This window comes from Elgaria multicarinata, chromosome 6 (assembly GCF_023053635.1).
Source record: "Elgaria multicarinata webbii isolate HBS135686 ecotype San Diego chromosome 6, rElgMul1.1.pri, whole genome shotgun sequence".
NCBI lineage: Eukaryota > Metazoa > Chordata > Lepidosauria > Squamata > Anguidae > Elgaria > Elgaria multicarinata.
In genome coordinates, this window is record NC_086176.1 from 4,146,956 (window position 1) to 4,171,474 (window position 24,519).

The 24,519-nt window shown below is 43.8% G+C and overlaps 1 protein-coding gene across 1 annotated transcript in view; it reads left to right on the forward strand.

Moving 5' to 3' along the window:
• Positions 1 to 24,519, forward strand: part of HGD (homogentisate 1,2-dioxygenase) — a 36,150-nt gene that overhangs the window by 7,890 nt on the left and 3,741 nt on the right. The window contains exons 3-13 of the mRNA XM_063128866.1: positions 849 to 937; positions 2,947 to 3,052; positions 5,609 to 5,668; positions 6,455 to 6,546; positions 9,583 to 9,617; positions 10,955 to 11,034; positions 13,272 to 13,371; positions 14,716 to 14,840; positions 18,924 to 19,028; positions 19,676 to 19,802; positions 22,640 to 22,821. Coding sequence (XP_062984936.1) covers positions 849 to 937; positions 2,947 to 3,052; positions 5,609 to 5,668; positions 6,455 to 6,546; positions 9,583 to 9,617; positions 10,955 to 11,034; positions 13,272 to 13,371; positions 14,716 to 14,840; positions 18,924 to 19,028; positions 19,676 to 19,802; positions 22,640 to 22,821 — 1,101 coding nt within the window. The remainder of the gene's footprint in view (positions 1 to 848; positions 938 to 2,946; positions 3,053 to 5,608; positions 5,669 to 6,454; positions 6,547 to 9,582; positions 9,618 to 10,954; positions 11,035 to 13,271; positions 13,372 to 14,715; positions 14,841 to 18,923; positions 19,029 to 19,675; positions 19,803 to 22,639; positions 22,822 to 24,519) is intronic.

Here is a 24,519-nt window from a genome sequence, read left to right on the forward strand (position 1 = left end):
AGCAGCTTGCTGCCCAACGCCCTTTCCCCTCGATGGTTTGGCATGTCCAGGTTTGGATGACATGCCAACCCATGGGTAAAACAATCCCCAGAACAGCCCATGGGTTATCAGGGTGCATTGTTTCAAAAAAACAACAACCCACCCTGCAGAAAGATATCCGAATTTTGGTGACACGCTAATTCACTGTGGGTTGTTCCAGACAACACCTTGTTGGTTGGTATGTCATGTGAACCCAGTCCTTGCTGCACCACTTTCGGTCTCTGGGTACAAAAACATGTATTTACAAAGGACATTGTAGCATATATATGGCTGCTCTCAGGAAGTATTTGGCACCCACTTATGCAATGAAATTGTAAGACAACAACCTGATCTACACAATTAAACAATTCATGCTTTGTTCGCCAAGGGCCGCTTGTGAATAGGTGCGAACAAGCAAACTTGCTGACTCCTCCCCACTCCTCCGCTTCTGCTTTACTAAGCAACCCAGGAACCCTAGATTGTTCCCTATGACAGAACCCAGAACTCTGGGTTATTTAGGGAGAAATAATCCAGAGTTTTTACAAGAACAAATGATGGGTTAAAACTCGTGGTTGTTTCTCTCTCAGCAACCAAGAGTTCCATGTTTGGATGTCATGGAGAACATGACATCCAATCCTGTTCAGTAAAGCATAAGTGGGTGGAAGCCAGTACATTACGGCATGCTCACAAACAATCCATGGTTAACAAACCAAAGTGCAGCCAATCAAAGGATGAGTTCATCCAAGCAGCATGATCAATGTTCCCTGATGTATTTTATACATTAAGAAGAAAACATCATTCTTATAAATTGTGATCTATTTTTGATTTAGAATAACCCTCAGATCTGCCCATATGGTCTGTATGCTGAGCAGCTCTCAGGATCAGCATTCACCTGCCCACGATCCACAAACAGAAGAAGGTATGCATGGATCTGGGGAAATCAGTTACAAGTGAGGGCATGTAGGGAGATTTGGGGGTTGCAGTGTTAATTCAGTGGTCCAATTCAGGTTCAAATGTACACCCATGGATCAGAGAGTAAAGCATGACCAATGTAAAAAACCACTGAATCAAAAATTTAATTGAAACAAATTAATTTATTGATATACAATAATTGAAAAGAAAATGATCTTCCTGTTGGAGATAATATTATAATATTGTAGTCGGAAAATGGCATATGAAAGCGACCAATAAAGCATCGAATGGTTTAAGAATGGTTTAGAAAGTCATTGACAAAGTAATAAAAGCAATTTGAATAGGAATTTCTCAGCCAGCATCTCCTTCTCAAGATACTTTCTAGTTCATAACATACAGTACTGTGCAAAAGACTTAAGGGCCAGCCAAGAAAATTATGTTTAAAGTTATCCATTTGGGGATTACATCTTTGTTTCCAAAAGTACTATATAACATTAGAATAAATACAAATCAACAGTAATAGTTATTGATATCTTGTGAGATAGCTGGAAGAACAGAGATTTGATTACCAAAGCTCCCCTCGAGGCACCCCGGCCATTCCACGTAGTTTCATTCCATGCCCTGGATTTGATAAATACCACCAGCAGCACACCTGATTCAACTTAATGAGGTATTGATTAGCTGAATCAGGTGTGCTATGGTAGAATTTAACAAATACAGGATATGGAATGGTTGGGAATGGCCCCGAGGAGAGGTTTGGAAATGGCTAAGCTAACAGTTTGACAGACATAAAATGATATTTTTCCATCAACAAGGCAATTCTCAGTGAGCAATAGCCCGCCTAACCAGATTTTCAAGATGTGGTGTTCAAGCTGTCATAAAGAAATGTGAAGAAACTGGGCAAGTTGAAGGCAGAAAACGCAGTGGAAGACCCCCAAAGTTGTCTGTATCTGATGAACAGTACTTAAAAGTCACTACCTTGAGGGAGAGAAGGATAATCCAGTGAAGTGCTTGCTTAACCTCTGGCAGAGTCATGTGGCAGAAATGTGGAGGGAAAAGGCACCATAGACGGATGGCAAAGGAGGAGGCAAACTCCGGTGCTCAGGGCAGAAATAAATTTATTATGCTCTACGCATTTCAGAAGGATTACCTCCGTCTTCAGGAGCTGTTTTATGTTCTTTTTGAATTTCCTGGTCTCCAAGAACAATAATATTTCTTTCTTTTTCAAGTGCTGTAGACACTGTTTTTAAATTTTAGGCACTTTATAAATGAACAACAGCGCACGTTCAAGCTCCTGTTCAGTGAGGAAAGAACCATCAGCAGCAATCTATTTTGGGTTGAGTGTGGCAAAAATGTGTCCTGGCCACAATGGACATTCTACTCTGAGGGAAGAAACCTGACAACAAAATGAATAACAAGTTTGCATGTGTTGTATTAATGTATTGGGGTGGGTGGGAAGAGAGACTGATGTGGGAAAGCCACTACACGTTTACTGCTAGAGTGTAAAGAGACAGGCAAAAGTCCTTGTTGAGGCCCATTGGCTCAATCTCAGTTTCCATTTGCCCTCAGTAAGACTTGGGTTGGTAGGTGCATTGCTCAAATTTTGGAGTTACATAATCCTTAGGAACTGAGAACAGCTCCATGAATGGCTTGTCCCTTGCATATCAACCTAGATTTGTTGCCACTGCCCCTTAAAGGCAACTGGACGCTATTGCTGAAGGGACCTTGGAGAGCTACTGCTAGCCAAAGGAGCCAATCCAGGACTAGATTTACCAATGGTGGCACAGGGGCCCCGTTCAGACAACACATTAAACCATGCAGCTTAACCACAAAACGGTTAATGAAATGCATTTTGTGGTTAAGCAGCATGTTTTAGCGTGTTGTCTGAATGGGGCCCTTATGAGGCAATGTCGTATTTTTCCTTTTGTCTACTCTGGGAAAGTTGCTGGACATGTAGACTTCAAAAAGCCAACAAAGATCATTTCCATCTCAACTCTGCATTTGTATCCTCTCTAGCTGGCTGTATAGAATTCTGCCTTCTGTTTGTCATAAGCCCTTTCAGCCTGTGGATCAGGGTCATCTGACACATAACTGGGATGAAACTGCACCTGAACCCAATCAGGTAATGATATCTGAGGCACAGGAAAGAATGATCATGTTGAAGTCCCATGCGGCTGTTGGGAAGGCCAATGCTTTGCATAGATGATCACCATCTTAACATGCTAGAGGCCTGGGAGACAGGAATTCAAATCCTGTCTGCAGGGAAAGAATTGCAAGCCGCCATCAGTACACAATTTCCCCAGCGGCTACCATTAGAGTGGAGGGAGAAAATACGCTGTTTCCCCAGCCTTGGGGAAATTGCCTTTCTCCCCATCCCCACCCCCACCGTCGCCAATTGGGGCCTTAAAGACCCTCTTAAACTTGCATTTAAGGCCTTTAAGGTCCCAATTGGCATAGAGGGGGAGGGCTTCCACACACAGTCTTCAGGGCACCCCGAAAGCACTTCAGGGTGCCCCAAAACTCCTAGTGTAGCTACCTGGTCAGAAGAGACGGAGGAAGAGGCGGCAGTCCCAGGGCTCGGCGGCTTCCTTGCTGCCGAGCCCAACTCCCCGCCAGCCTCCTGCTGCTGGCGAAAGAGCCACCCGGGTTGGAGAGCTTGGCGGAAGAAGGCGGGCTCTTCCGCCGAGCTCTCCAACCCGGGTGGCTCTTTCACCGGCAGCAGGAGGAAGACTGCGGGGAGTTGGGCTCGGCAGCAAGGAAGCCGCCGAGCCCTGGGAACTTTTCGCTGCCGCCGCCTCTTCCTCTGTCTCTTCTGACCAGGTAGCTACACTAGGAATTTCGGGACGCCCTGAAGCGCTTTCGGGGTGCCCCGAAGACTGTGTGTGGAAGCCCTCGGGGAGTCAAAGCACGCTTTCTGGAGCCTCTGGAAGGGTGTTTTTCAGAGCACTGTGGAGGCTTGTGCAGCCTCCTGAACGCTTGGCAAAGGCTTGAACGGCCTTTGAGTGCCCCCCCCCCCATGAGTTATCTTAAGCCTACAACTAAGGAATACCCAGAAGTGGAAAAAGAGCAGCCAGTACAGCAAGGGAGCTTTTTCCAGACACAGATAGCAGCCGCTGATTCATTCATGTCTCCCCTTCAGAATAGTCCCCCATGTTTGTGATTTTCTTGTGTGTTTGTGGAGAGGAGGAGGAGGAGGATGCGTTCTGGTAGGGGAAGTGGAGGTGGAGGCGGCAGCAGCAGCAGCAGCAGCCCCAGCCCCCACTGTGGTCTCCAGAGCCTAGCAGAGGGAGACAATTCCATCCCTTTCTCTCCCTGAGGAACCTCAGCACCCCCTGTCTTCTCATATTACTGATCTCTTCCGTTGAACTTCCCTGTGCAAGTGTGCATGAGAGGGATGGGAGCCATCTCTCACATTGGCTGAACAGCATCAATGGAGCTGATGACATTGACTTCTTCTAGAGACTCTGTCCACACTACCCCAAAGCAAGGTGATTTTAACAACAGTGTGACCTCTAACGAATGGGTGTCTCGGTACTGTTTACTCCATTTTTCTTGTTTTTGTGTGTTGCTGATGGACCAAAACCACTTTCATGAAAATCCAGATTATACCCCAACACAATTCTCATTCTGTTTTCATGTAGACACCCTCCCCACAGGAGTCAGCTCTTGCAGCTGCTCCTCAGTGTTGCTGCCAACTCACTCTTTGTACCAGAGGGGTGACCAATTAGTGATAGGAGCAAAGAGAAGAAATTAGGGCTGTGCACCAGCCCCTTGAACCGCTTCGAGGCCCGATCCAGAACTTTCGGATTGGGCCCGAACCAGTTCGTGCCAATCCGACCATCCCCCGACCCGCTCCGGACCAGATCCCGGAGCAAGATTCGAAAGGTCGGTTCGTGATTCGCCCACCATTTTGCCCCCCTTCCCCACTTACTTGCCTCCACAGCAGACGGCAGGTAAGTGGGGAATGGGGGACAAAATGGGGGGTGAATAAGTCCCCCTCCCCCCTTACCTGGCTCCACCATCTGCTGCCGCACGGCTGCAGCCTGGTCTTCCAGTTTGAGGCCTGGGCCTCAGTTGAAGCCACCACCAGACCGCAACAGAGGCAGGTAAGCCCCCCTCCCCCCGCCCCCTTACCTGGCTCTGCCGCTGGTGCCAGGTAAGCCCCCTCCCCCCCCACTTACCTTTTTTCAGAGCTCCGGATCGAGGCAAAGGATCCACTTTGTCTTGATCTGCTTCATCTCGATCCGCAGCTCTCCCAACCCGACCCGTCTCCACCTTTGTTGGAGGCGAATCAGGCCGCTCTGCTGTCGCTTCTACGAACTGAAGTGGAGCACAGCCCTAAAAGAAACTGCCTGTTCATTCTCCTGCCTTGTTCCTCTGGGTGGCAGATTAGTTTCAGGAGAAGGAAGGCAAATGGGGGTGAAAACACAACAAGCCCACTGAAGATGTCTTACTTGAGAACACCCCAAACTAGAATTTATACTGTCAGGTTAGGATGAGAGACTTACAATGTATCACACCTATCCCTGTATCTTACATGCTGAGGTTGCAAGACACCTGATCCCTGCATCTTATATGCCAATGAATCTTCCCGGATATGGACTGAGGTATAAAAGAGGTTTTGCTGTTTTGAAGATGGCAGAGTTGGTTTTTTACAATAATCTTCGTTTCATTCTAGCTGAGATGGAAACCTTTTGAGATCCCAACAACTTCTCAGAGAAAGCTGGACTTTGTAACTGTAAGTTAAGAAACAGAAGCATTGAAGAGTTTCTGACTAGATTGTTGTGATAAGGAATGGGGCTGTACAGCTTGAAATTAAGGAACCTGAGGTATGATGATTTGCCTCAAATTTTCATATGTAAATAAATTTTACATATGAAAATCTGTCAGGGATGCTTTAGGGTGGATTCCTGCATTGAGCAGGGGGTTGGACTCGATGGCCTTGTAGGCCCCTTCCAACTCTGCTATTCTATGATTCTAAAGCACACCTTCTATCCATCCAGAGAAAAAGTAGACAGGCAGAGATAAAGAGAAAAATATCCCACGAATCTAGACTGGTGTCAAATGGAAGAGGTATCAGATGGCTGTTTAATTCAGTGGAATGTAACCATGTAGGAAAATAATGGTATGAAACAGCCAGCCTTGGAAGAGTGATGAGATCCACTAGCCCCTATCCCACCCCACTTTTTAGGTTTCTGAGAAATTCTGCAATGTATAGCTTTTTATTCCTCAGAAAAATAATTTAAAAATCCATTGGTGTTCCCCTGGCTCTTCACTGAGCTGATAGTGTGCATCACTTCCATTGTTGTAATGATCCTAGAGACACTGAACATGATCACATTACCCCTATGTTCAAAATGAGTGGGGGTTTAAAAAAACAGCTTTTGAGTTTTAATTGAAAATAACCCCAATGAAGTGCTTCTCTAGTGGTGAGAGAATTTTACTGATGGGATGAGACTAAGCAAAGGTCCTCCTCTGGAAGGCACCTGCTATCTATTCTAATGGTGGATGTTTCTTTCCATAGGGACTGTTCACTTTGTGTGGGGCTGGTGAACCCAGGTCTCAGGAAGGGCTTGCAATCCACGTCTTCATCTGCAACACCTCCATGAACAACAGGTGTGTGAGTTACATGTGTATTTCTCAAGGATTCCACATACAGCCCTGACTAATACCAAATATAGCTGCAATTTATGCTGCAGTTTATTAGGAGATGAAAGAGATGCCTTGATTGTCCATCCCTTTATTTCTCTCCTCTCCCTTCTCTCTCACCTATTTCATACATAAGTGTTTTAAGTGTCACTGAAGTGGCTTGAGGATGTCCATATGTCACAAAAATATGGAGCAGAAAGACAATTTCCCTATCTTCAGCCTCTCCCGAAATCTCATGAAAACCTCAATAGACTTTTTCTGGCAATCACTAAATCTGTTCAAGCCCCCCACCCCACCCCACCCCACCCCTAGATGCCTTAAACACTCTTGTAAAAAGATGGCCCTCAAATTGGCCATCATCATTGGATAGCAGTTAGTATAACCAGGAAGAGGGGGAAAGCAAGGTATAGCATTTTGCTTTCGAAGAGGATTTGTTTCATCCAGGCTTCAGGAAAAGAGAAACTGAGAGACTTATGCCCCACTTTTTAACACTATGAGCACAGAGTAGAGTCTTCTCTGGGACAGGGACTAATGAATAACTGACAAGTCCTCAGAGGCTTTTAAAAAGGACCTGAAATAATCCATTTGGGAGAGGGTAAAGCATGACTTCTGTGGACTTTTGCTCAATGCTAGGATTAATATTTCATGTGGGTTGTGAGATTCTGAATCAATAAGACAGATGATCAGAAACTATCAGGCCTCCTCGCAAGAGCTGATGAAAGGGAATAAGTGTCTGTGGAAATTAGCGAGGATATCAGCAAAGTGGCTGCTAGAGGTGGGAGCTAAAAGAGAGGGTCAGGTTGACTAATACGGGCAATTTTTGTTATAGCGTAGCACTGTTTCCAACTGCACCTAGATATTTATTTTTAAGTATAGGAGTTAAACCAGTAAGAGTGTAAATGCTTGTCTTATTTGTCAGATAGTAGGGGAGAAGCAGAGAGCAACAGCCCTATATTACTCTAAACATTTCAGCTCCTTTCTTTCGCTCTCCTGCCAAAATCTCCTGAGGCAGGTTGTCCAGTCTCAGGCTGCTTCTCCTCAGAATCAGCTTCAAGAGCCTGTCAGAGCTCCAGCCACAAAAGCGGCTGCCCTGAGTCGCTTTCTCTCCAGCTGTGGCCTACGTCCAAGACAGAAGCCCCTCAGATATTTGCAAGGATACTTTCCTCTTATTGTTCCTCCAGGCCTAGTATGCCATGGAGAGAGATCTGGGTTCACACAACACACTAACCCGCCCAGTGTGGATTATTGTGGGTTATCATGTTGTCTGAAAGCAATGCTTTTTCCGCAGGGTGGGTGATTGTGATGTCTGAACACAGTGCATTTTTCGCAGGATTGCTCATTAACCATGCAGTATGTCTTGTTAACAACCTTGAACAACCCAACAACAACCCATGGGTTCTCAAGGTGGCTTGTTTCAGGAAAATAAACCACAGGGAAATAAATAAATAAATAAAAATGAATGGAAGAGATTTTTCCTCAGCAGCTCACATGTTGCAGAGAAAGAAAATCTAGACGTGGGATTATGATGACTCTACTGGGAAGCAGGTACGAATGCAGGATAACATTAGGTCATAGCCAGGATCATTGCTCCTCCTATTCAGCTGGTTCAAAGAGCTGCAGCCAGAGTGTTGTCCGGGGTTAGTTACAGGGAGCATACAACTCCCCTGTTAAAACAGCTCCACTGGCTTCCAGTCTGTTTCCGGGCACAATTCAAAGTGCTGGTTATGACCTATAAAGCCCTATATGGCTCGGGTCCAAGTTATCTGAAAGATCGTATTCTCCCTTACAAGCCTGCCCGTGCTTTAAGATCTTCAGGGGAGGCCCTTCTCTCAGTGGGAACACAGGAGAGGGCCTTCTTAGTGGCTGCTCTGGAACTCTCTTCCCAGGGAAGCTAGACTGGCAAACACTTTTTCTCGCAGGCCTTTGGCAAATAATTGGGACCTCTGTCTGTGCCAAGGACTTTTAAAACTGTCATTTTAAATGTTTAATATTGGAATATATTTAATATATTTTGTTACTGTTGCATATATATATATATATATATATATATATATATATATGCGCGTTCATGATGCAGTCCCTGGGCAAAATCCAATCTAAGTTCTACTTAGAGTAGACCCACTGAAATGAAAGGGACTCGAGTGAGTCATGACTCACTTCAGCCCAGTTGTGGAGACATTAAGCGGCTGAGAGTCAGAAGGGCTGGAGGGGGGCACGGGTTGTTTGGAGGCCGCCGATACAGCGCCGTCTGGCAGACCTGGAGGGCAGGGAGGTCGAGGGGAGGGGGAGCAGGTGTCCCCCTCTCCCCGGGGTTCCTGTCAGCCTTGGGCCACCCGCCCAGCTCGCATGAGATTAAGCTGGGGCCTGGGCTCGCAGCAGGTGAGCAATCTCCCACTCGGCCGCCAAGGGCCCCGGCCATGCCTCGCTCATGCTCCGGATCGTGGCGCTGCCCCTTTCGGTGGGGGGGGGGAGCGAAGAGGCAGAAAGGGGGTAGGATTACCTTGGAAAGCCCGGAGGAGTCGGGCGAAGGGCTTAGCAACCTGTATCAGCTGACGTTACACGTTGCTACTGTTGCTTAGCAACCTGTATCAGCTGCAGCCTTTACAGAAACATACCTAAGCGTTTTATATATATAGATCTACTCTTGACCTGTGAGCTTGCTGCCAGCATGCAATAGGAAGAACCAGTTATGCTGACTATATGAACACCATAGTTGGAAGACTCAGCCTCACTTGCTGGAATACTGCTTGCTCTCATGCAGGTGTGCTCAGTGCGCCCCTCTGACCCTAAAAACATGACATGGGGAATCATCACTCTGATTCCAGAGGTATTCATTTCTACATATGTCTGTTTTAGTAATTTGGAACTTTCTTAGCAGACATGCTTAAAAATAAGTTTAATTGAAATCAAGTGGACCTTCATCCAAAGCCTGAGTTTAGAACCAAGGTTCTATGGTAGATATCCAAAATGTTGTAGGCACCACTTGTTCTTTTTCCTCTACAGATGCTTTTACAATTCCGATGGGGATTTTCTGATTGGTGAGTTGCCTGTCTTTTACTTCTGTTTTATTTAAAATTGAAATGTTAATACAGCATTGACTGAAAGGGTTTTGGAGTCTTATTACATGTAAAGAGTAATATTAGATAATAAAAATAGGGTAGCCTAACACCATCCATTCCAATTTTCTGTCCTGTACATCTACTTGTAACTTACCTTCCTATGCCTTCTTTTACATTAATCTATGTACATTGTGCGGTGTTGTATGAATAATATTAATTATCTATGATATCCGAACTATAGTAAGTCACAAACAGATAGTATGCAAAATGTCTCCTGGCAATGTCAGGAACAGTTTGTTAGCATTGTTCAGAAAATTCTAGTGAGAAAGCCAAACTGCTCAACAAATCATTGCTGATTGGCCAATCTGACCTGAGTCCTTCCAAACACAACTCTCTAAGTCTATTTCACATCCCAGCTCCACTTACAGCAATGTCTAATACTCCCTGACCATGTGAATCTAGGCTCTGTGAATCTATTAGTTCATCCTTCATCTCAGCATGGATCTACATGGATTAAGAAATTTCCATCATTTCCATCAGATAAGTCTACATTTCATTTTGAGTTCAGCAATAGGAAGCTGCCTCTGTTCATTCTGGCCCAGTATTGCCAACCATCTAGCTCAGTTTTATTGACATGGACTGGCAGTGGCTTTCCAGGATTCCAGGCAGGAGTTTTTGCAGCCCTATCAGGAGATGCTGGGATCTAACCTGGGACTTCCTGCATGCAAAGCCTGCGATCTACCACTGAATACAGCCCTTCCATCCAATAAAATTCATAGGTTTATCCTACGTTTTCTGACATCATTCTTGGTCATTTGATCTGTCCTCATAGAGCTTCATCTTCCGTGGAGTCTGGAAGTGTTGGTTGCTCATAGAAGTGAAATATAGGGATAGCAAATAGGAGGTTGGGATGAAGCTTTGTATTGAGTTAACAAGGCAAACTTTTAAAAGGGCAACTTGTAGATATTGATGTCCTTCCTTAAATTTATTTATTTATTTATTTGACAAACCAAAAATGTGTATTAGTAAGCAAGGAAAAGGTGCAGGATGTATAAAAAAATATTACAAGTAATCTCACCGTAGACAGGTGAATATATGAAAATCTTCTAAACCAGAGGTGGAAAATCTCTGGCCCTCCAAATGTTGTTGGCATTCAATACCCATCAACCCCTGCCAGCATAGCCAGTGGTGAGGGATGATGTGAACTGTAGTTCAACAACCTCTGGAGAGCCACAGCCTTCTCACTCCTGTCCTCAACCATGCTCTCTGGGAACAGGAACATGCTTCAGTCCGTCAACATACTTGTGTTTCTCCAGTACCACAGCAAGGAAAACTGCTCATCACGACAGAGTTTGGCAAGTTGCTGGTAGAGCCCAATGATATCTGCGTCATTCAGGTAAGCCCTGGGGCAGGTACAGCACCTCTTGTTCACCTTTTTGTTTGTTTGTTGCGCTTGATCACAGTCTAAATATTAATGGCATCAGAGCTCTATGTTACAAGTCTCATGAAGCATCCTATTATGTAACCATTTGCTATTTGAGGTTCTCTTATTTATATAACTCTAGATCCAATAAAATATCTGAGCAGTGAACAATAAAAAGGAAATAACTACAAGAATAGTAACAATAATAGAAATGCAGAATTGAAATACAGCAGTCACAGCAGCTGTGCTGTCCATAAGCACGGGTCAGAAAAAAAAATCACAGTGGTATGTCCTTCATGCAATCCAATGGAATTGATATGTGGAGATTATGGCCCTTTATTGTGTGTGATGAGCACTCCAGAATGAATCTACATCTGAGTTGGATTCCATCAGAACTACTTTCTATGAAAGAAGGCTGATCACTTCTAGTTATTTAAATTCACTGGAGATGCTTTGATTGTGTAGCCAAGTATGCAACTTGCTCAGTTTTGGATTACCTGAATGCATCTCCCTCAGAAGATTCATATAAGTGAAATTAGTACTATATTTTTTACAAAAAGATCTACCACCATTCAGGGCCTGATTTCCTTTACCACTACTCTTTAATTTTTTTAATGTGTTTTGCAAAATACAAAATCATACAATTCCCTCCCTTCCCTAAAACCCCTGAATCAAGTTACATAGTACAAAAATACAGAATCCTTCAGGAAGCACATTTAACTTTTGAAAATAAAATGATATGAAATCATTTACAACAACCATAATGATTTGTAACTTGCAGGTACCGTCCGGCCATGTTCCACTACATTTGTATATTCAATAAACAATAACCAAATAGCCAAAGGAACCATACTTTCGTTGACCTCTCCGGACCTGTAATTTATATGACTTTTTTTCCATTTTTGCTGTCTTCCACACCAATTTACACCACTCATTCAAATTTGTAAGGTCCTTCCAATGCTATTACTTTTCTAGCAGCAAGTAAAGGATGCAAAATTAGCTCCTTATGCTTCACTTTAATAAATAAATTAAGTAGAACCAATTCTGAATCCATATGTACTTCAACTTTTACCATCTGGGCAAAACACTGCAGTCCAGAATTTTTGGATCTCAGAACATTCCCACCACATCTGCTGGTATATGCCAACCATTTGGCATTCCCTCCAGCACATAGGGGAGGAACCAGATTTAATGTATGGCAATTTTCTAGGAGTCAGATACAACAATGTCATAACATATGTCTTTGAAGTACACGCATGTAAATCCAAATTACATCGTCAATAGAGGAACTTAAATTCGCCTCTCACTGAGGCTTAAGACTATTGCTCTTGCTCTTGTTAGAGAGCAAAAGCATCTTACATACAGTGGACACCATCCCTTTAACACAGCCCATATTGTTATCCATCAGTTTCTCAAAACAGCCTGATCTTTTACCGCCCTTGTTGGAGAGGAAAGAATGCAGTCGATACTCCAGGGTTACTATGTAATATCAGGGTTATCTACTTAAATAAATTTTAAAAAAAGGAAAATCATGAAGGCTAGAGGTGCTACGTACTAGAGGCTATGTACTAGAGTACTAGAGGTGTTATGTACCCCAGTTGCTGAAAAACACAAGCAAGAAGATGTCATTGCACTGATGTCCTACTTATGGGTTTCACAGGAAGCAAGATGGCGCCAAAACTACTTTCAACTAATTTTGCTCTTATTTCACCTTGGACATAATAAGCACGTTCTCCCCCTTTAAAAGTTGCTCTCCCACTTTGTACTAAATTATTATGCAGTTGCACTGATGTACATTGTGGGAAAACTGCAGTGATGAACTTCTATAGACTGTGATTGTAAATTCTTATCTTTGGATGATACAGTAAAAAGAAGGAATCCAATAATTTTATCTCAAGTCTATTTTTTTTTTTTTTTAGAATTTTCTGGCATCCGAAGGCACACAAACTGCACTGTGTTTGTGGTTTAGTTACTTTGTTCAGTCCTGGTTAGGCAAGCTACATTATGCTTTTACATCGTTATCAGGAAGTCCTCATTGAAGTCAATGGTATTTGACACATCCATTGGCATTGGGGTCGCCAATCTGCTATTAGTTTGGAGAAACAATCCTGAGCTGAACATCATCATCATCATCATTATTATTATTATTATTATTATTATTATTTATTATTATTATTATTATTATTATTATGTGCTTTGTCTTTCTCCAGGAAGGAATGCGTTTTAGTGTGGAAGTGTTTGAGGAAACTCGGGGCTATATCCTTGAAGTATATGGCATACATTTTGAGCTGCCTGACTTGGGACCTATTGGTAAATATTCTCTACTCTTATTACTTCCAGAAACAGCAGTGTAATACGTTTCTATTAGAACTTTCTAAAACACTGCAACGTAGTGAGCAAGCTTTGAATTTCTTGAAATGTTTTTTTTCAGGCTAGATGTTCAGTAACAACGAAACAAAGTGGAGGGACAGGGCTGGTAGGAGTGGGGAGAAGGTGTTTAAGATCAGTAACGATGTTTCAGACCACTGTAATAAAAGATGGAGGACCCTATCTGTCTAAGGACTGATTCACACATGCAGTGGCACTGCTAAATTCCCACCATGTATTTATGTTTTCACATTTTCTCACGTGACCCAATGAATCTAACTGGCAGAAGTTTCAGGACAAGCAAAAGAAAAGTGTTTCTTCACACAATTAAATGGAAGGATTTTCTTTCACAACATGTGGTAACTAACCACTAAGATTAAAAAGGAGCTTAGACAAAAATTAATAGAGGATAAATCTATCAATACCTATTAGTATGCCAGCCAGGCTGCATGTTTAGAGGCAGTTTATCTCTGAATACCAGAGGTAGAAGACAAACAAGATAAAAATGGTCAGAGGTTTATGATTGGCTGCTGCTGCTGCTACCGCACACTGAATGCTAAACTCTGACACACCAGGGCAATTCTCATATTCTTACTCCAAGTAGCCCTTTCAAAATTCTAACCCCTTACCATGATAGTAGCAGGGCTCTTATCAGCATCACATGATAGGATAGCCTTCTCAATTGGGTGCCCTCACCATTGGCTAAGCTCAGTGGGGTGGACAGGAATTGAAGTGCAACACATCAGGAGGGCACATCAGTTTGGGAGAGGTAGTGGGCTTGCTATTGGGTTCATCACTGCTGAGCCTAGTTCTCTAGTGGGCATGCACAAGTTTAGGAGGAAGGATCAGGAGCCAGTATGGTGTAGCAGTCAGTGTTGGACTGGGGACCAGGAGATCCAGGTTCTAGTCTCCACTTGGCCATGGAAGCCCACTGGGTGACTTTGGGCCAGTCACAGACTCTCAGTACAGCCTACTTCACAGGGTTGTTGTTGTGAGGATAAAAATGGAGAGGATTGTATTTATTTGATTTATTTATTGCGTTTTTATACCGCCCAATAGCTGAAGCTCCCTGGGTGGTTATGTATGCCGCCTTGGGTTCCTTGGAGGAAAAAAGGCAGGATATAAATGCAAATAAATAAATAAGCCTTTCTCTTGTTCCCCCAGTTTCCAGGGCAAGAGCTTTATACAACAAAATCTGAATATACAGTGTGTTATAAAGTCAAGTGCACTAATGCTCAAGTATACCACTGATTACAAAGACCTGCTACTTGTTTCTTTCTCTCCTAGGAGCCAACGGTTTGGCTAATCCACGAGATTTCCTTGTGCCAGTTGCCTGGTATGAAGATCGTCAAATAGCAGAGGGTTATACAGTTCTCACCAAGTACCAGGGCAAACTTTTTGCAGCACAACAGGTTGGGAAATTAGAATTTTCAGTTTAGAGAATGAAAAGTGCCATCAATGATTAGCCATGTGGGGCTGCAATGTTAACACATAGTGGAAACAAGCAAATGCGAGTTCTACGTCTGCCCACTTTAACCAAAGTGCCAAAGAAAAAGGAAAGGAGAACCCTCACCTTCAGGAGTATTGGTGGAGTGGGGTGAGGAATAACATTGAAGAGACTCTTAGACTGGCTTGGCTGATGAAGAAACCCAAGGAAGGTGCTTAATCACTATTCTTTCCATAGAAAATTAGGTACCTGCTCCAGAAATACAGGTGATCAGAAACATGAGTTGTCAGGGATGCAGGTGAGACCCCAGCCCTAATGGAAAGCTGCAATTGGGCTAGGAGTGAGTAGGATAGAGGATAGAATTTATTTTTATTTATTTATTACATTTTATACCACCCAATAGCTGAAGCTCTCTGGGTGGTTCACAAAAATTAAAACCATAATAAAATAACCAACATGTTAAAAGCACAATTACAAAATACAGTATAAAAAGCACAACCAGGATAAAACCACGCAGAAAAATTGATATAAGATTAAAATACAGAGTTAGAACAGTAAAATTTAAATTTAAGTTAAAATTAAGTGTTAAAATACTGAGAATAAAAAGGTCTTCAGCTGGCAACGAAAGCAGTACAGTGTAGGCGCCAGGCGGACCTCTCTGGGGAGCTCATTCCACAACTGGGGTGCCACAGCGGAGAAAGCCCTCCTCCTAGTAGCCACCTGCCTCACTTCCTTTGGCAGGGGCTCACGGAGAAGGGCCCCTGTAGATGATCTTAAGGCCCAGGCAGGTACATATGGGAGGAGGCGTTCCTTCAAATAACCTGGCCCCAAAGAGGAAGGTCACTCAATGTTTTAGCACCTTACAAAGTTGCTGTGTCCTCATTGGGACCCACCAGTCACTTTAAATTAGCTAAAACTTTCACAATGCGTAGCTGGCTAACAGTATATTATAGATTCAGGGGTCCCCAACCCCTAGGCCACGTAACAGGAACAGTCCGTGGCCTGTTAGGAACTGGGCCGCTCAGGTGAGCTGCTTTCACCACCCCCACCCCCACCCCAGCGTACCAGGGCACGGGGTGCCATCTCGCCTGCCCAGCCGAAGTGAAGCCAGGACGCTGGGGTGGGCGGCTTCGGAATGGCGCGCCCGGCCAGAAGCCGCTCTGGGAGAGCAACTTCCGGGCTCACCGTTCTGAAGCCGCCTGCTCGCCCCAGCGTCCTGGCTTCGCTTCAGCTGGGCCCACCCAGCCAAAGTGAAGCCAGGATGCTGGAATGGGGGGTGGGGTGGGGGGCTTCCCAAAACCATCCCTTCAACCCCACCCATCCTTGGAAAAATGGTCTTCCACGAAACCGGTCCCTGGTGCCAAAAAGGTTGGGGACCGCTGCTATAGATACTGGACAATTTCACAGATCTATAGGGAAATCCTGCCCAATCTAGCACGACTAAGGGGAGGGGATGAACTACAAAAAGAGACAAAGTGAACTGCCCTGTGAGTATTGCTGCCTTTGAACATCACACCTTACATCCCTGTGATTTTATTGATTTCAACTTACTATTACTGCATATAGCAAGAGGTGCCATTTTATCTGAATGAAGCATTCTTTGGGCTCACGGCATCGCCTGTTTAAAATCACGTGCCTTTAGTTTATTGCCAAGCATCTCCCCTTTAGTTGATCTTCTCTTGCTCGGTCTCGAGTGTGGTGTTGGAGGAACCCAGGACGGTGGTTCTGGGCAACTTCAACTTTCATGCTGAGGCTGTCTCTGGGGCTCCAGCTCGGGACTTTATGGCCTCCATGACAGCCATGGGGCTGTCTCAGTTTGTCATTGGCCCAACACATGAAGCAGGGCATACCCTTGATTTGGTTTTTGCTCCAAGCTGTGAGATGGGTAGTCTGAAGATTGGGGGGGTCCAAGCAACCCCATTGTCATGGTCGGACCATTTCCTGGTGAGATTTGAACTCACGGCGTTACTACCCTCCTGTAAGGGTGAGGGACCCATTCGGATGGTCCACCCCAGGAGACTGATGGAATCCAATGGATTTCTGAATGCTCTTGGGGATTTTCCAGTGAAGAGAGCTGGTGATCCAGCCGAGGCCCTAGCCTCACTGTGGAATGGTGAGATACGGAGGGCCATCGACTTGATCACACCTGAGTGCCCTCTCCAATCCTGTAGAGCCCGCTCTGCTCCTTGGTTGCAGTAACTCTAAAGAAGCTATCCAAGGTCCCAAACCTATTTTGAGGATAGGAGTAACCACCTTGGATAGCTGCTTTGGAGTTCTGGCTAGTTCTGACTGAAACCCAGAATGGATTCACAGCCCCACCAAAATTGGAGCCACCAGCCTCCACTGCGCAAGCTTCAGAATTGCCCAAAACATGTTGATACCTCCCTCTTGTTGCTCAGTGGCCCTGCTTTGGCCCCGATCCTGTCAGCACTCACCACCCGAGCTCCCTATTAGAGGGAGTGACTTTTCCCTGTCAAAAGAGCTTGTACCAAAGCAATAGTAAATTGAAGTGTTAAGAAGTATGCTTTAATTTACATGGGTGTGCATATTACATACATGGATGTGTACATGACGGGTCTTTTAGTGTTGAACTCTGGATGATTAGGAAAACCTCATACCCCCAAAAGTTGAAAAGATAGAGACCACAATGAGGTCCTTGAAATTATTATTATTGCTATTATTATTATTGAATTAAAACCACACATCAGGGGAATTTGAAACATACATACAACTGGGGAATTAGACCCATACATTAACAATGAAAAGGCTAAACATAAGGGGCATTTAAAGTCAACAGGGAAGCTAGGTGTATGGAATGCAATGGGATGCATAGAAAATTCTGTTTGCTTTCAAAATAAGAGTTTTAATTTCTAGCAAGATATGTGCGTGTGTATTCAAAAGAGGGATGGTGGCAGGGTTTTAGCTCTTAATGAGGCATGTCTAGTGCGTGTAGCTGCTCATGGATAAGGGGGAAGAGAAAGGAATTTCAGCCTGGGTTAATTTGAACGGAAAAGAAACAGACTGTTGCGGGGGTGGGTGGGTTCTGGGAGGGTTTGGGAGGAGGAAGGGCGTAGGACCAGCGCAGGGTGTTTTGGATTTTTTTTTTTAAAAAAAAAAAGTGGATGGAGAGGCATAAACAGCAATTGCCAAGGGATTTGGGAGTTTCGAATGGAGTAGAATATTAGGGGAAAGGAAAGGAGAATTAGAGTATGAACCACTTTCAAGGAGAATAAAAGATAACTGAAAGATTTACCTCTGAATATGCTGTCTTGTGAAGTAACGGATTGTTGTTTTTAATCCCTCCTCTTGGGATTTAGTAATCAAAACAAAACAAACAGTTTGCTCATGGATGTCAGAAAATAGATTTTTTTATGTCCGACATTAAGAGAAGAAAGAAGACAATAGGTTTTATTTCTTGATGTAAGGATGGAGAGTGGGAAATTGATGGGTGGCATTTTTGCATGTCCCTGGCTGTCACAGGTCCAGGTGAGCAAGACAGCTGGGGGGGGGGGGCATTTGGGTGATTGTTTGAACCAAAAGTGACCAAAGAGTCAATTAACCTCCTGGTGATACCCAAGATTTTAGAGGTTCAAGCCATCATGGTTTGCAATAGGGCCTTTAGTGTCATGGTGTCCACCCCCTGGAATTCACCACTACAGATGAGGCAGAGACCAACCCTTTCAGCACCTACTAAAATACTTTTCCCAACAAGCATTCACAGAAAGGTAATTAAAGGCAAAACTGAAGTACTTTGGCCACATAATGAGAAGACAGGATACCCCGGAGAAGAGGCTGATGCTAGGGAAAGTGGAAGGCAAAAGGAAGAGGGGCCGACCAAGGGCAAGATGGATGGATGATATTCTGGAGGTGACAGACTTGACCTTGGGGGAGCTAGGGGTGGCAACGGCCGACAGAAAGCTCTGGCGTGGGCTGGTCCGTGAAGTCACGAAGAGTCGGAAGCGACTGAACGAATAAACAACAACAACAAGTTACTCATACACATAGCTCTATAAACAATAAAACACATGCACTGTGCTTGATCTTACAGAGCTGCTCTCCATTCAACGTTGTGGCCTGGCATGGGAACTACACACCATACAAGTATAATCTCAGCAATTTCATGGTCATAAATTCTGTGGCTTTCGATCATGCGGTAAGTTCTGGGCCTTCCTGGGTAGGTTTGAAATCTCACTTTGGGGCACTTTGATTGTTTGTTTGGTACTTTTTTCAAAAGCCAGCTCTATGAAGCAAAGGCAAGATTGGACTCTAGAGGCAGGAGCACCCTCACAGGAATGACCATTGCTTACTGAGTTATTCTAACACAAAATAGCTAAAGGTTTTGAAGGCCAAGACTCAATTCAGGCTTGAAATTCACACTGAAGTCAATGGAACACTGGGCTGGTTCACACAATCACCAAGTAGTTAACCAAGTTGTGCATGCTGGACATATACCAGCCCAATTTCCTTAATTACCCTCACCGGCGCAGCTTAACACCTCGTCTGAACCAGTGAGGGTGAGTTGCTGCTGTGGTTAACCGAGAATCTTAAATAAACCCACACATTCTGGAAAGATTGTTAACCACAGCAAGAACTCACCCTTGCTGCATTGTTGAGGGTAACTAAGCAAACTGGACCGGCACGCACAGTGAGGTCAGCAAACATCGTGGCTTGTTAACTGTACTGGGGATCATGCAAACTTACAATTTAAGGCCCTTAATTTGCACCTGTATTTTAATACAGCAAACTTTCAGGTTAGCACTTGGCCATGTTTAAATAATCAGTCACTTTATTTGTTTTTAGGACCCATCTATCTTTACCGTCTTGACTGGAAAATCAACTCGTCCTGGAGTGGCCGTTGCTGATTTTGTTATATTCCCACCCCGCTGGGCAGTGGCCAACAACACTTTCCGTCCGCCTTATTACCACAGTATGTGTATCATTTACTCCACTATGCTAGAAGGCGTTTTGAGGCAACAAGTCTCCTTTCACCCCCAGAACTGTACTTCCAGGAAGTACATTACGAAGTACAATGAAGGGAATTTGATCAGGAGGGCTTTAAACTGAATCTTGCGGGGGCGGGAGATGTAAACCTCGAGGCAAGAATGGATGAAGGCCAAGGCACCACAGTACAGAGAACAGCTCCAATAGTGCCCCAAAATAGTGTCCGCAACAATGTAGGAACAAAGCCAGACTATAAAACACATGGTCTTCGATGTCTATGTACTAATGCCCAGAGCATGGGAAACAAACAGAACGAACTTGAACTCTTATTGCATGAAGGCAAATATGTCTTGATAGGCATAACTGAAACTTGGTGGGATGACTCCCATGACTGGAATATAGCAATTGAAGGATATAACTTGTTCAAAAAGAACAGAAGAAATAGAAAGGGAGGTGGAGTTGCACTATATGTTAAAAATACCTATCCCTGCACAGAAATACAGGTGGATGAGATTGGGAGCCCCGTCGAGAGCGTCTGGATTAAAATAAATGGGGCTAGGAATAAAAAGAATATGATAATCGGAGTCTACTACCGACCACCCAATCAAGGAGAAGACGAGGACGAAACTTTTGAGAAACAAATTGCCAGTGTTTCAAGGAAGTGTGATGTAATAGTGATGGGGGACTTCAATTACCCTGATATCTGTTGGGAGACCAATACAGCCAAAAGCGGCCCTTCCAAGAAATTCCTGACATGTGTGGGTGATCAAGTCAAGGATTGGCAATCCTTGACTTGATATTGACCAATAGGGATGATTTAGTGGATAAAGTGGCAGTTACAGGAACTCTGGGGGAAAGTGACCACGTCATACTTGAATTCTTGATTATGAAGGAGACAAAAGTTGAGTGTAGCCATACACTTACTCTGGATTTTAGGAAAGCTGATTTTAATAAACTCAGAACTACAAGTAAGGTCCCATGGCAAATGAGCCTAATGAGAAAAGGAATGCAGGATGGGTGGGAGTATTTAAAAAAGAAAATTTTAAAGGCACACTTACAAAAAATCCCAACAAGGGGAAGAGATAGAAGACAACAGAGGAAACCAATGTGGCTCCACAAAAAGCTTAGAGATGACCTGAAAACAAAAAGGGATACATATAGGAAGTGGAAGGAAGGCCAGGCTACAGACAAGTGGCGCAGAAGTGCCAAAATGACGTCAGGAAGGCTAAAGCTCAGAATGAGCTGAGATTAGCGAGGGTTGCTAAAAGCAATAAACACCTTGAAATCAATGTGGTGATCACTAGAAGCCAACATGGATTTGTCAAGAAAAAGTCCTGTCAGACAAATTTGATCTCATTTTTTGATAAGGTAACCTCCCTTGTGGACCGTGGGAACGCTGTGGACGTCATATATCTTGACTTCAGCAAAGCTTTTTACAAAGTACCACATGGCATTCTGATTAACAAACTAGCTAAAAGTGGGCTAGATGGAACAACTATTAGGTGGATTCACAGTTGGCTACAGAATTGGACTCAAAGAGTACTTATCAATGGAACCTTCTCAAACTGGGGAGAGGCAACGAGTGGGGTATCGCAGGGCTCAGCCCTGGGCCCAGTGCTCTTCAACATTTTTATTAATGATTTGGACGAGGACGTGCAGAGAACGCTGATCAAATTTGCAGATGACACAAAATTGGGTGGGATAGCTAATACCCTGGAAGACAGAAACAAACTTCAAAGTGATCTTGATAGGCTGGAGTGCTCGGCTGAAAACAACAGGATGAAATTTAATAGGGATAAATGCCAAGTTCGACATTTAGGAAATAGAAACCAAATGCACAGTTACAAGATGGGGGACACTTGGCTCAGCAATACTAAAAATGAGAAAGATCTTGGAATTGTTGTAGATCACAAGCTGAATATGAGCCAACAGTGCAATATGGCTGCAAGAAAGGCAAATGCTATTTTGGGCTGCATTAATAGAAGTATAGCTTCCAAATCACGTGAGGTACTGGTTCCTCTCTATTCGGCCCTGGTTAGGCCTCATCTAGAGTATTGCGTCCAGTTCTGGGCTCCACAATTCAAGAAGGACACAGACAAGCTGGAGCGTGTTCAGAGGAGGGCAACCAGGATGATCAGGGGTCTGGAAACAAAGCCCTATGAAGAGAGACTGAAAGAACTGGGCATGTTTAGCCTGGAGAAGAGAAGATTGAGGGGAGACATGATAGCACTCTTCAAATACTGAAAAGGTTGTCACACAGAGGAGGGCCAGGATCTCTTCTCAATCCTCCCAGAGTGCAGGACACGGAATAATGGACTCAAGTTAAAGGAAGCCAGATTCCAGCTGGACATCAGGAAAAACTTTCTGACTGTTAGAGCAGTACGACAATGGAATCAGTTACCTAGGGAGGTTGTGGGCTCTCCCACACTAGAGGCCTTCAAGAGGCAGTTGGACAAGCATCTGTCGGGGATGCTTTAGGGTGGATTCCTGCATTGAGTAGGGGGTTGGACTCGATGGCCTTGTAGGCCCCTTCCAACTCTGCTGGTCTATGATTCTATGAAAAGATGGCCAGCTACTTTTTTTCTTTTCTAAAATGGCTGTAAAAACTTAATTTTATATATTTCAATATTACACGCTCTTCATCAAAAGATGTTAATTAAACACACAATGCCACTAAATGCTAAGGAACATTGCATTATGAAGTGGTCCATATTTCCAATCCCATGACTGACTTGGGCCACTGCAGCTTAACTGATCTACTTTCATGACATCTTGATTAATCGGCACAATGGCTGTTAATCATCCCCTTCTGTATTTCCACAGGGAACTGCATGAGCGAGTTTATGGGTCTGATCAAAGGGACTTATGAGGCAAAGGAGGAAGGATTTCTACCTGGAGGAGCCACTCTGCACAGCAAGATGACACCCCACGGGCCAGATGCCAAATGTTTTGAGAAGTCAAGCACAAGCAAACTGGAGCCTGAGAAAGTGGCAGAGGGAACTATGGTAAGAGCTTCAAAAGTCCAAGCCAAGCTGCTGAATTGTTGGAGGTCTAAGGACTTTTTCTGGAACTTTTTCTCAGGCTGGAAATGCAAAACACAACCAAATGTAGGAATTGTCCATGTTCTCAGCAAGAGTCACTCCCAGATTTGCACAGGAACTGATGCATAGAGAGAAGAGATAATTTGTGACCCACTGTGTCTAACTGGAAGCAAGATTTCTAGATAGCCTAGAGGCACAATCCTTCTGCTTGTTTAGACCAAAAACCATCCTACGTCTCCCAGCTAGCCACGCTGGGAGTTGTAGGGCTTTTTTTGCCTGAACATGCATGTTTTAAATTAGCTTTTATTGTAAAATTAAAACAAAATTTTATTTATGTATTTATTTATTACATTTTTATACCGCCCAATAGCCGAAGCTCTCTGGGCGGTTCACAAAACAAAAACATGCCTCTCTAATCGGATGGCATTAGATTCTCAGAAAATTAAAATAGGTAGAGTCCCTTCCACAGTTACAGCTGTTAGAGACTGTGGCATATACTGTCACATCAATTACATTTTGATCCATGTTCTCATGCTAAATTCACTCTATGTGGAAACACAGATCTAACAATTGGTAAGAAAATGTTTTCACACATCCAAGGGTAAAAGTGGATAGATAAGTGGATTTTTACTTTGGATCAACTAGTGAGTGCTGATGAGTTTTTGTCAGTGTCCGTTTTGCATGCCAAATACAACTTGCCTGCTACAGCTGAATGGCAATACATGCAATTGCAACATTTGTAAGTATCTAGGTTTAGCTCTGCTGCTTTTACAGCTTCAGGGTCTCCGTCTCTACTGGAATAACTTATGGAGGGCAATCAGTCTTACTGACCCACAAGCCATGCTTATAAATAATTGTGATTGGTGAATAAACACAAGGTCTTAAGCAGGAATGGAATAGGGAACTGGATTGTTCCATTTTGCCTAACCAATGGATCACTGCTTTACCATCTGTATTTGATGCATTTATGGATCAAAGGTTATGCTCTAGTTGCTGGAGGTTTAATACAGCTAATGCTTCTTTTAATCATACATTTTGGCTATGCCAATTAGCTGCCTTTTTTCAAGAAGAGAGTATTCTAACCTTGCATTGGAATTCTCTTTAATATTTACTGCTGTACATGTACTTTTAAATTATCTTCTTCCTGGAAATTAATGCAGTCAACACAAATGGATTCTCAGCATCCTTTTGGCAGCTAAAAGACGGACACTTCCATATTTGAATGATAAAAGCTCACCTCTTATAATGCAATGGATTGACGACCTAACAATGTTTTCAATATTTAAACAGGTGATATATAGATGCTGTTATTAATGGATACATATAATGGATATTTGGTGTGCTTTTCAAGTTTATGCATAATTCATAGAACCATACAATAGTAGAGTTGGAAGGGGCCTATAAGGTTCAATGCAGGAATCCATCTTAAAGCATCCCTGACAGATGGTTGTCCAGCTGTCACTTGAATGACTCTAGTGTGGGAGAGCCCACAACCTCCCTAGGTAACTGATTCCATTGTCGTACTGCTCTAACAGTCAGGAAGTTTTTCCTGATGTCCAGCTGGAATCTGGCTTCCTGTACCTTGAGCCCATTATTCCGTGTCCTGCACTCTGGGAGGATCGAGAAGAGATCCTGGCCCTCCTCTGTGTGACAACCTTTTAA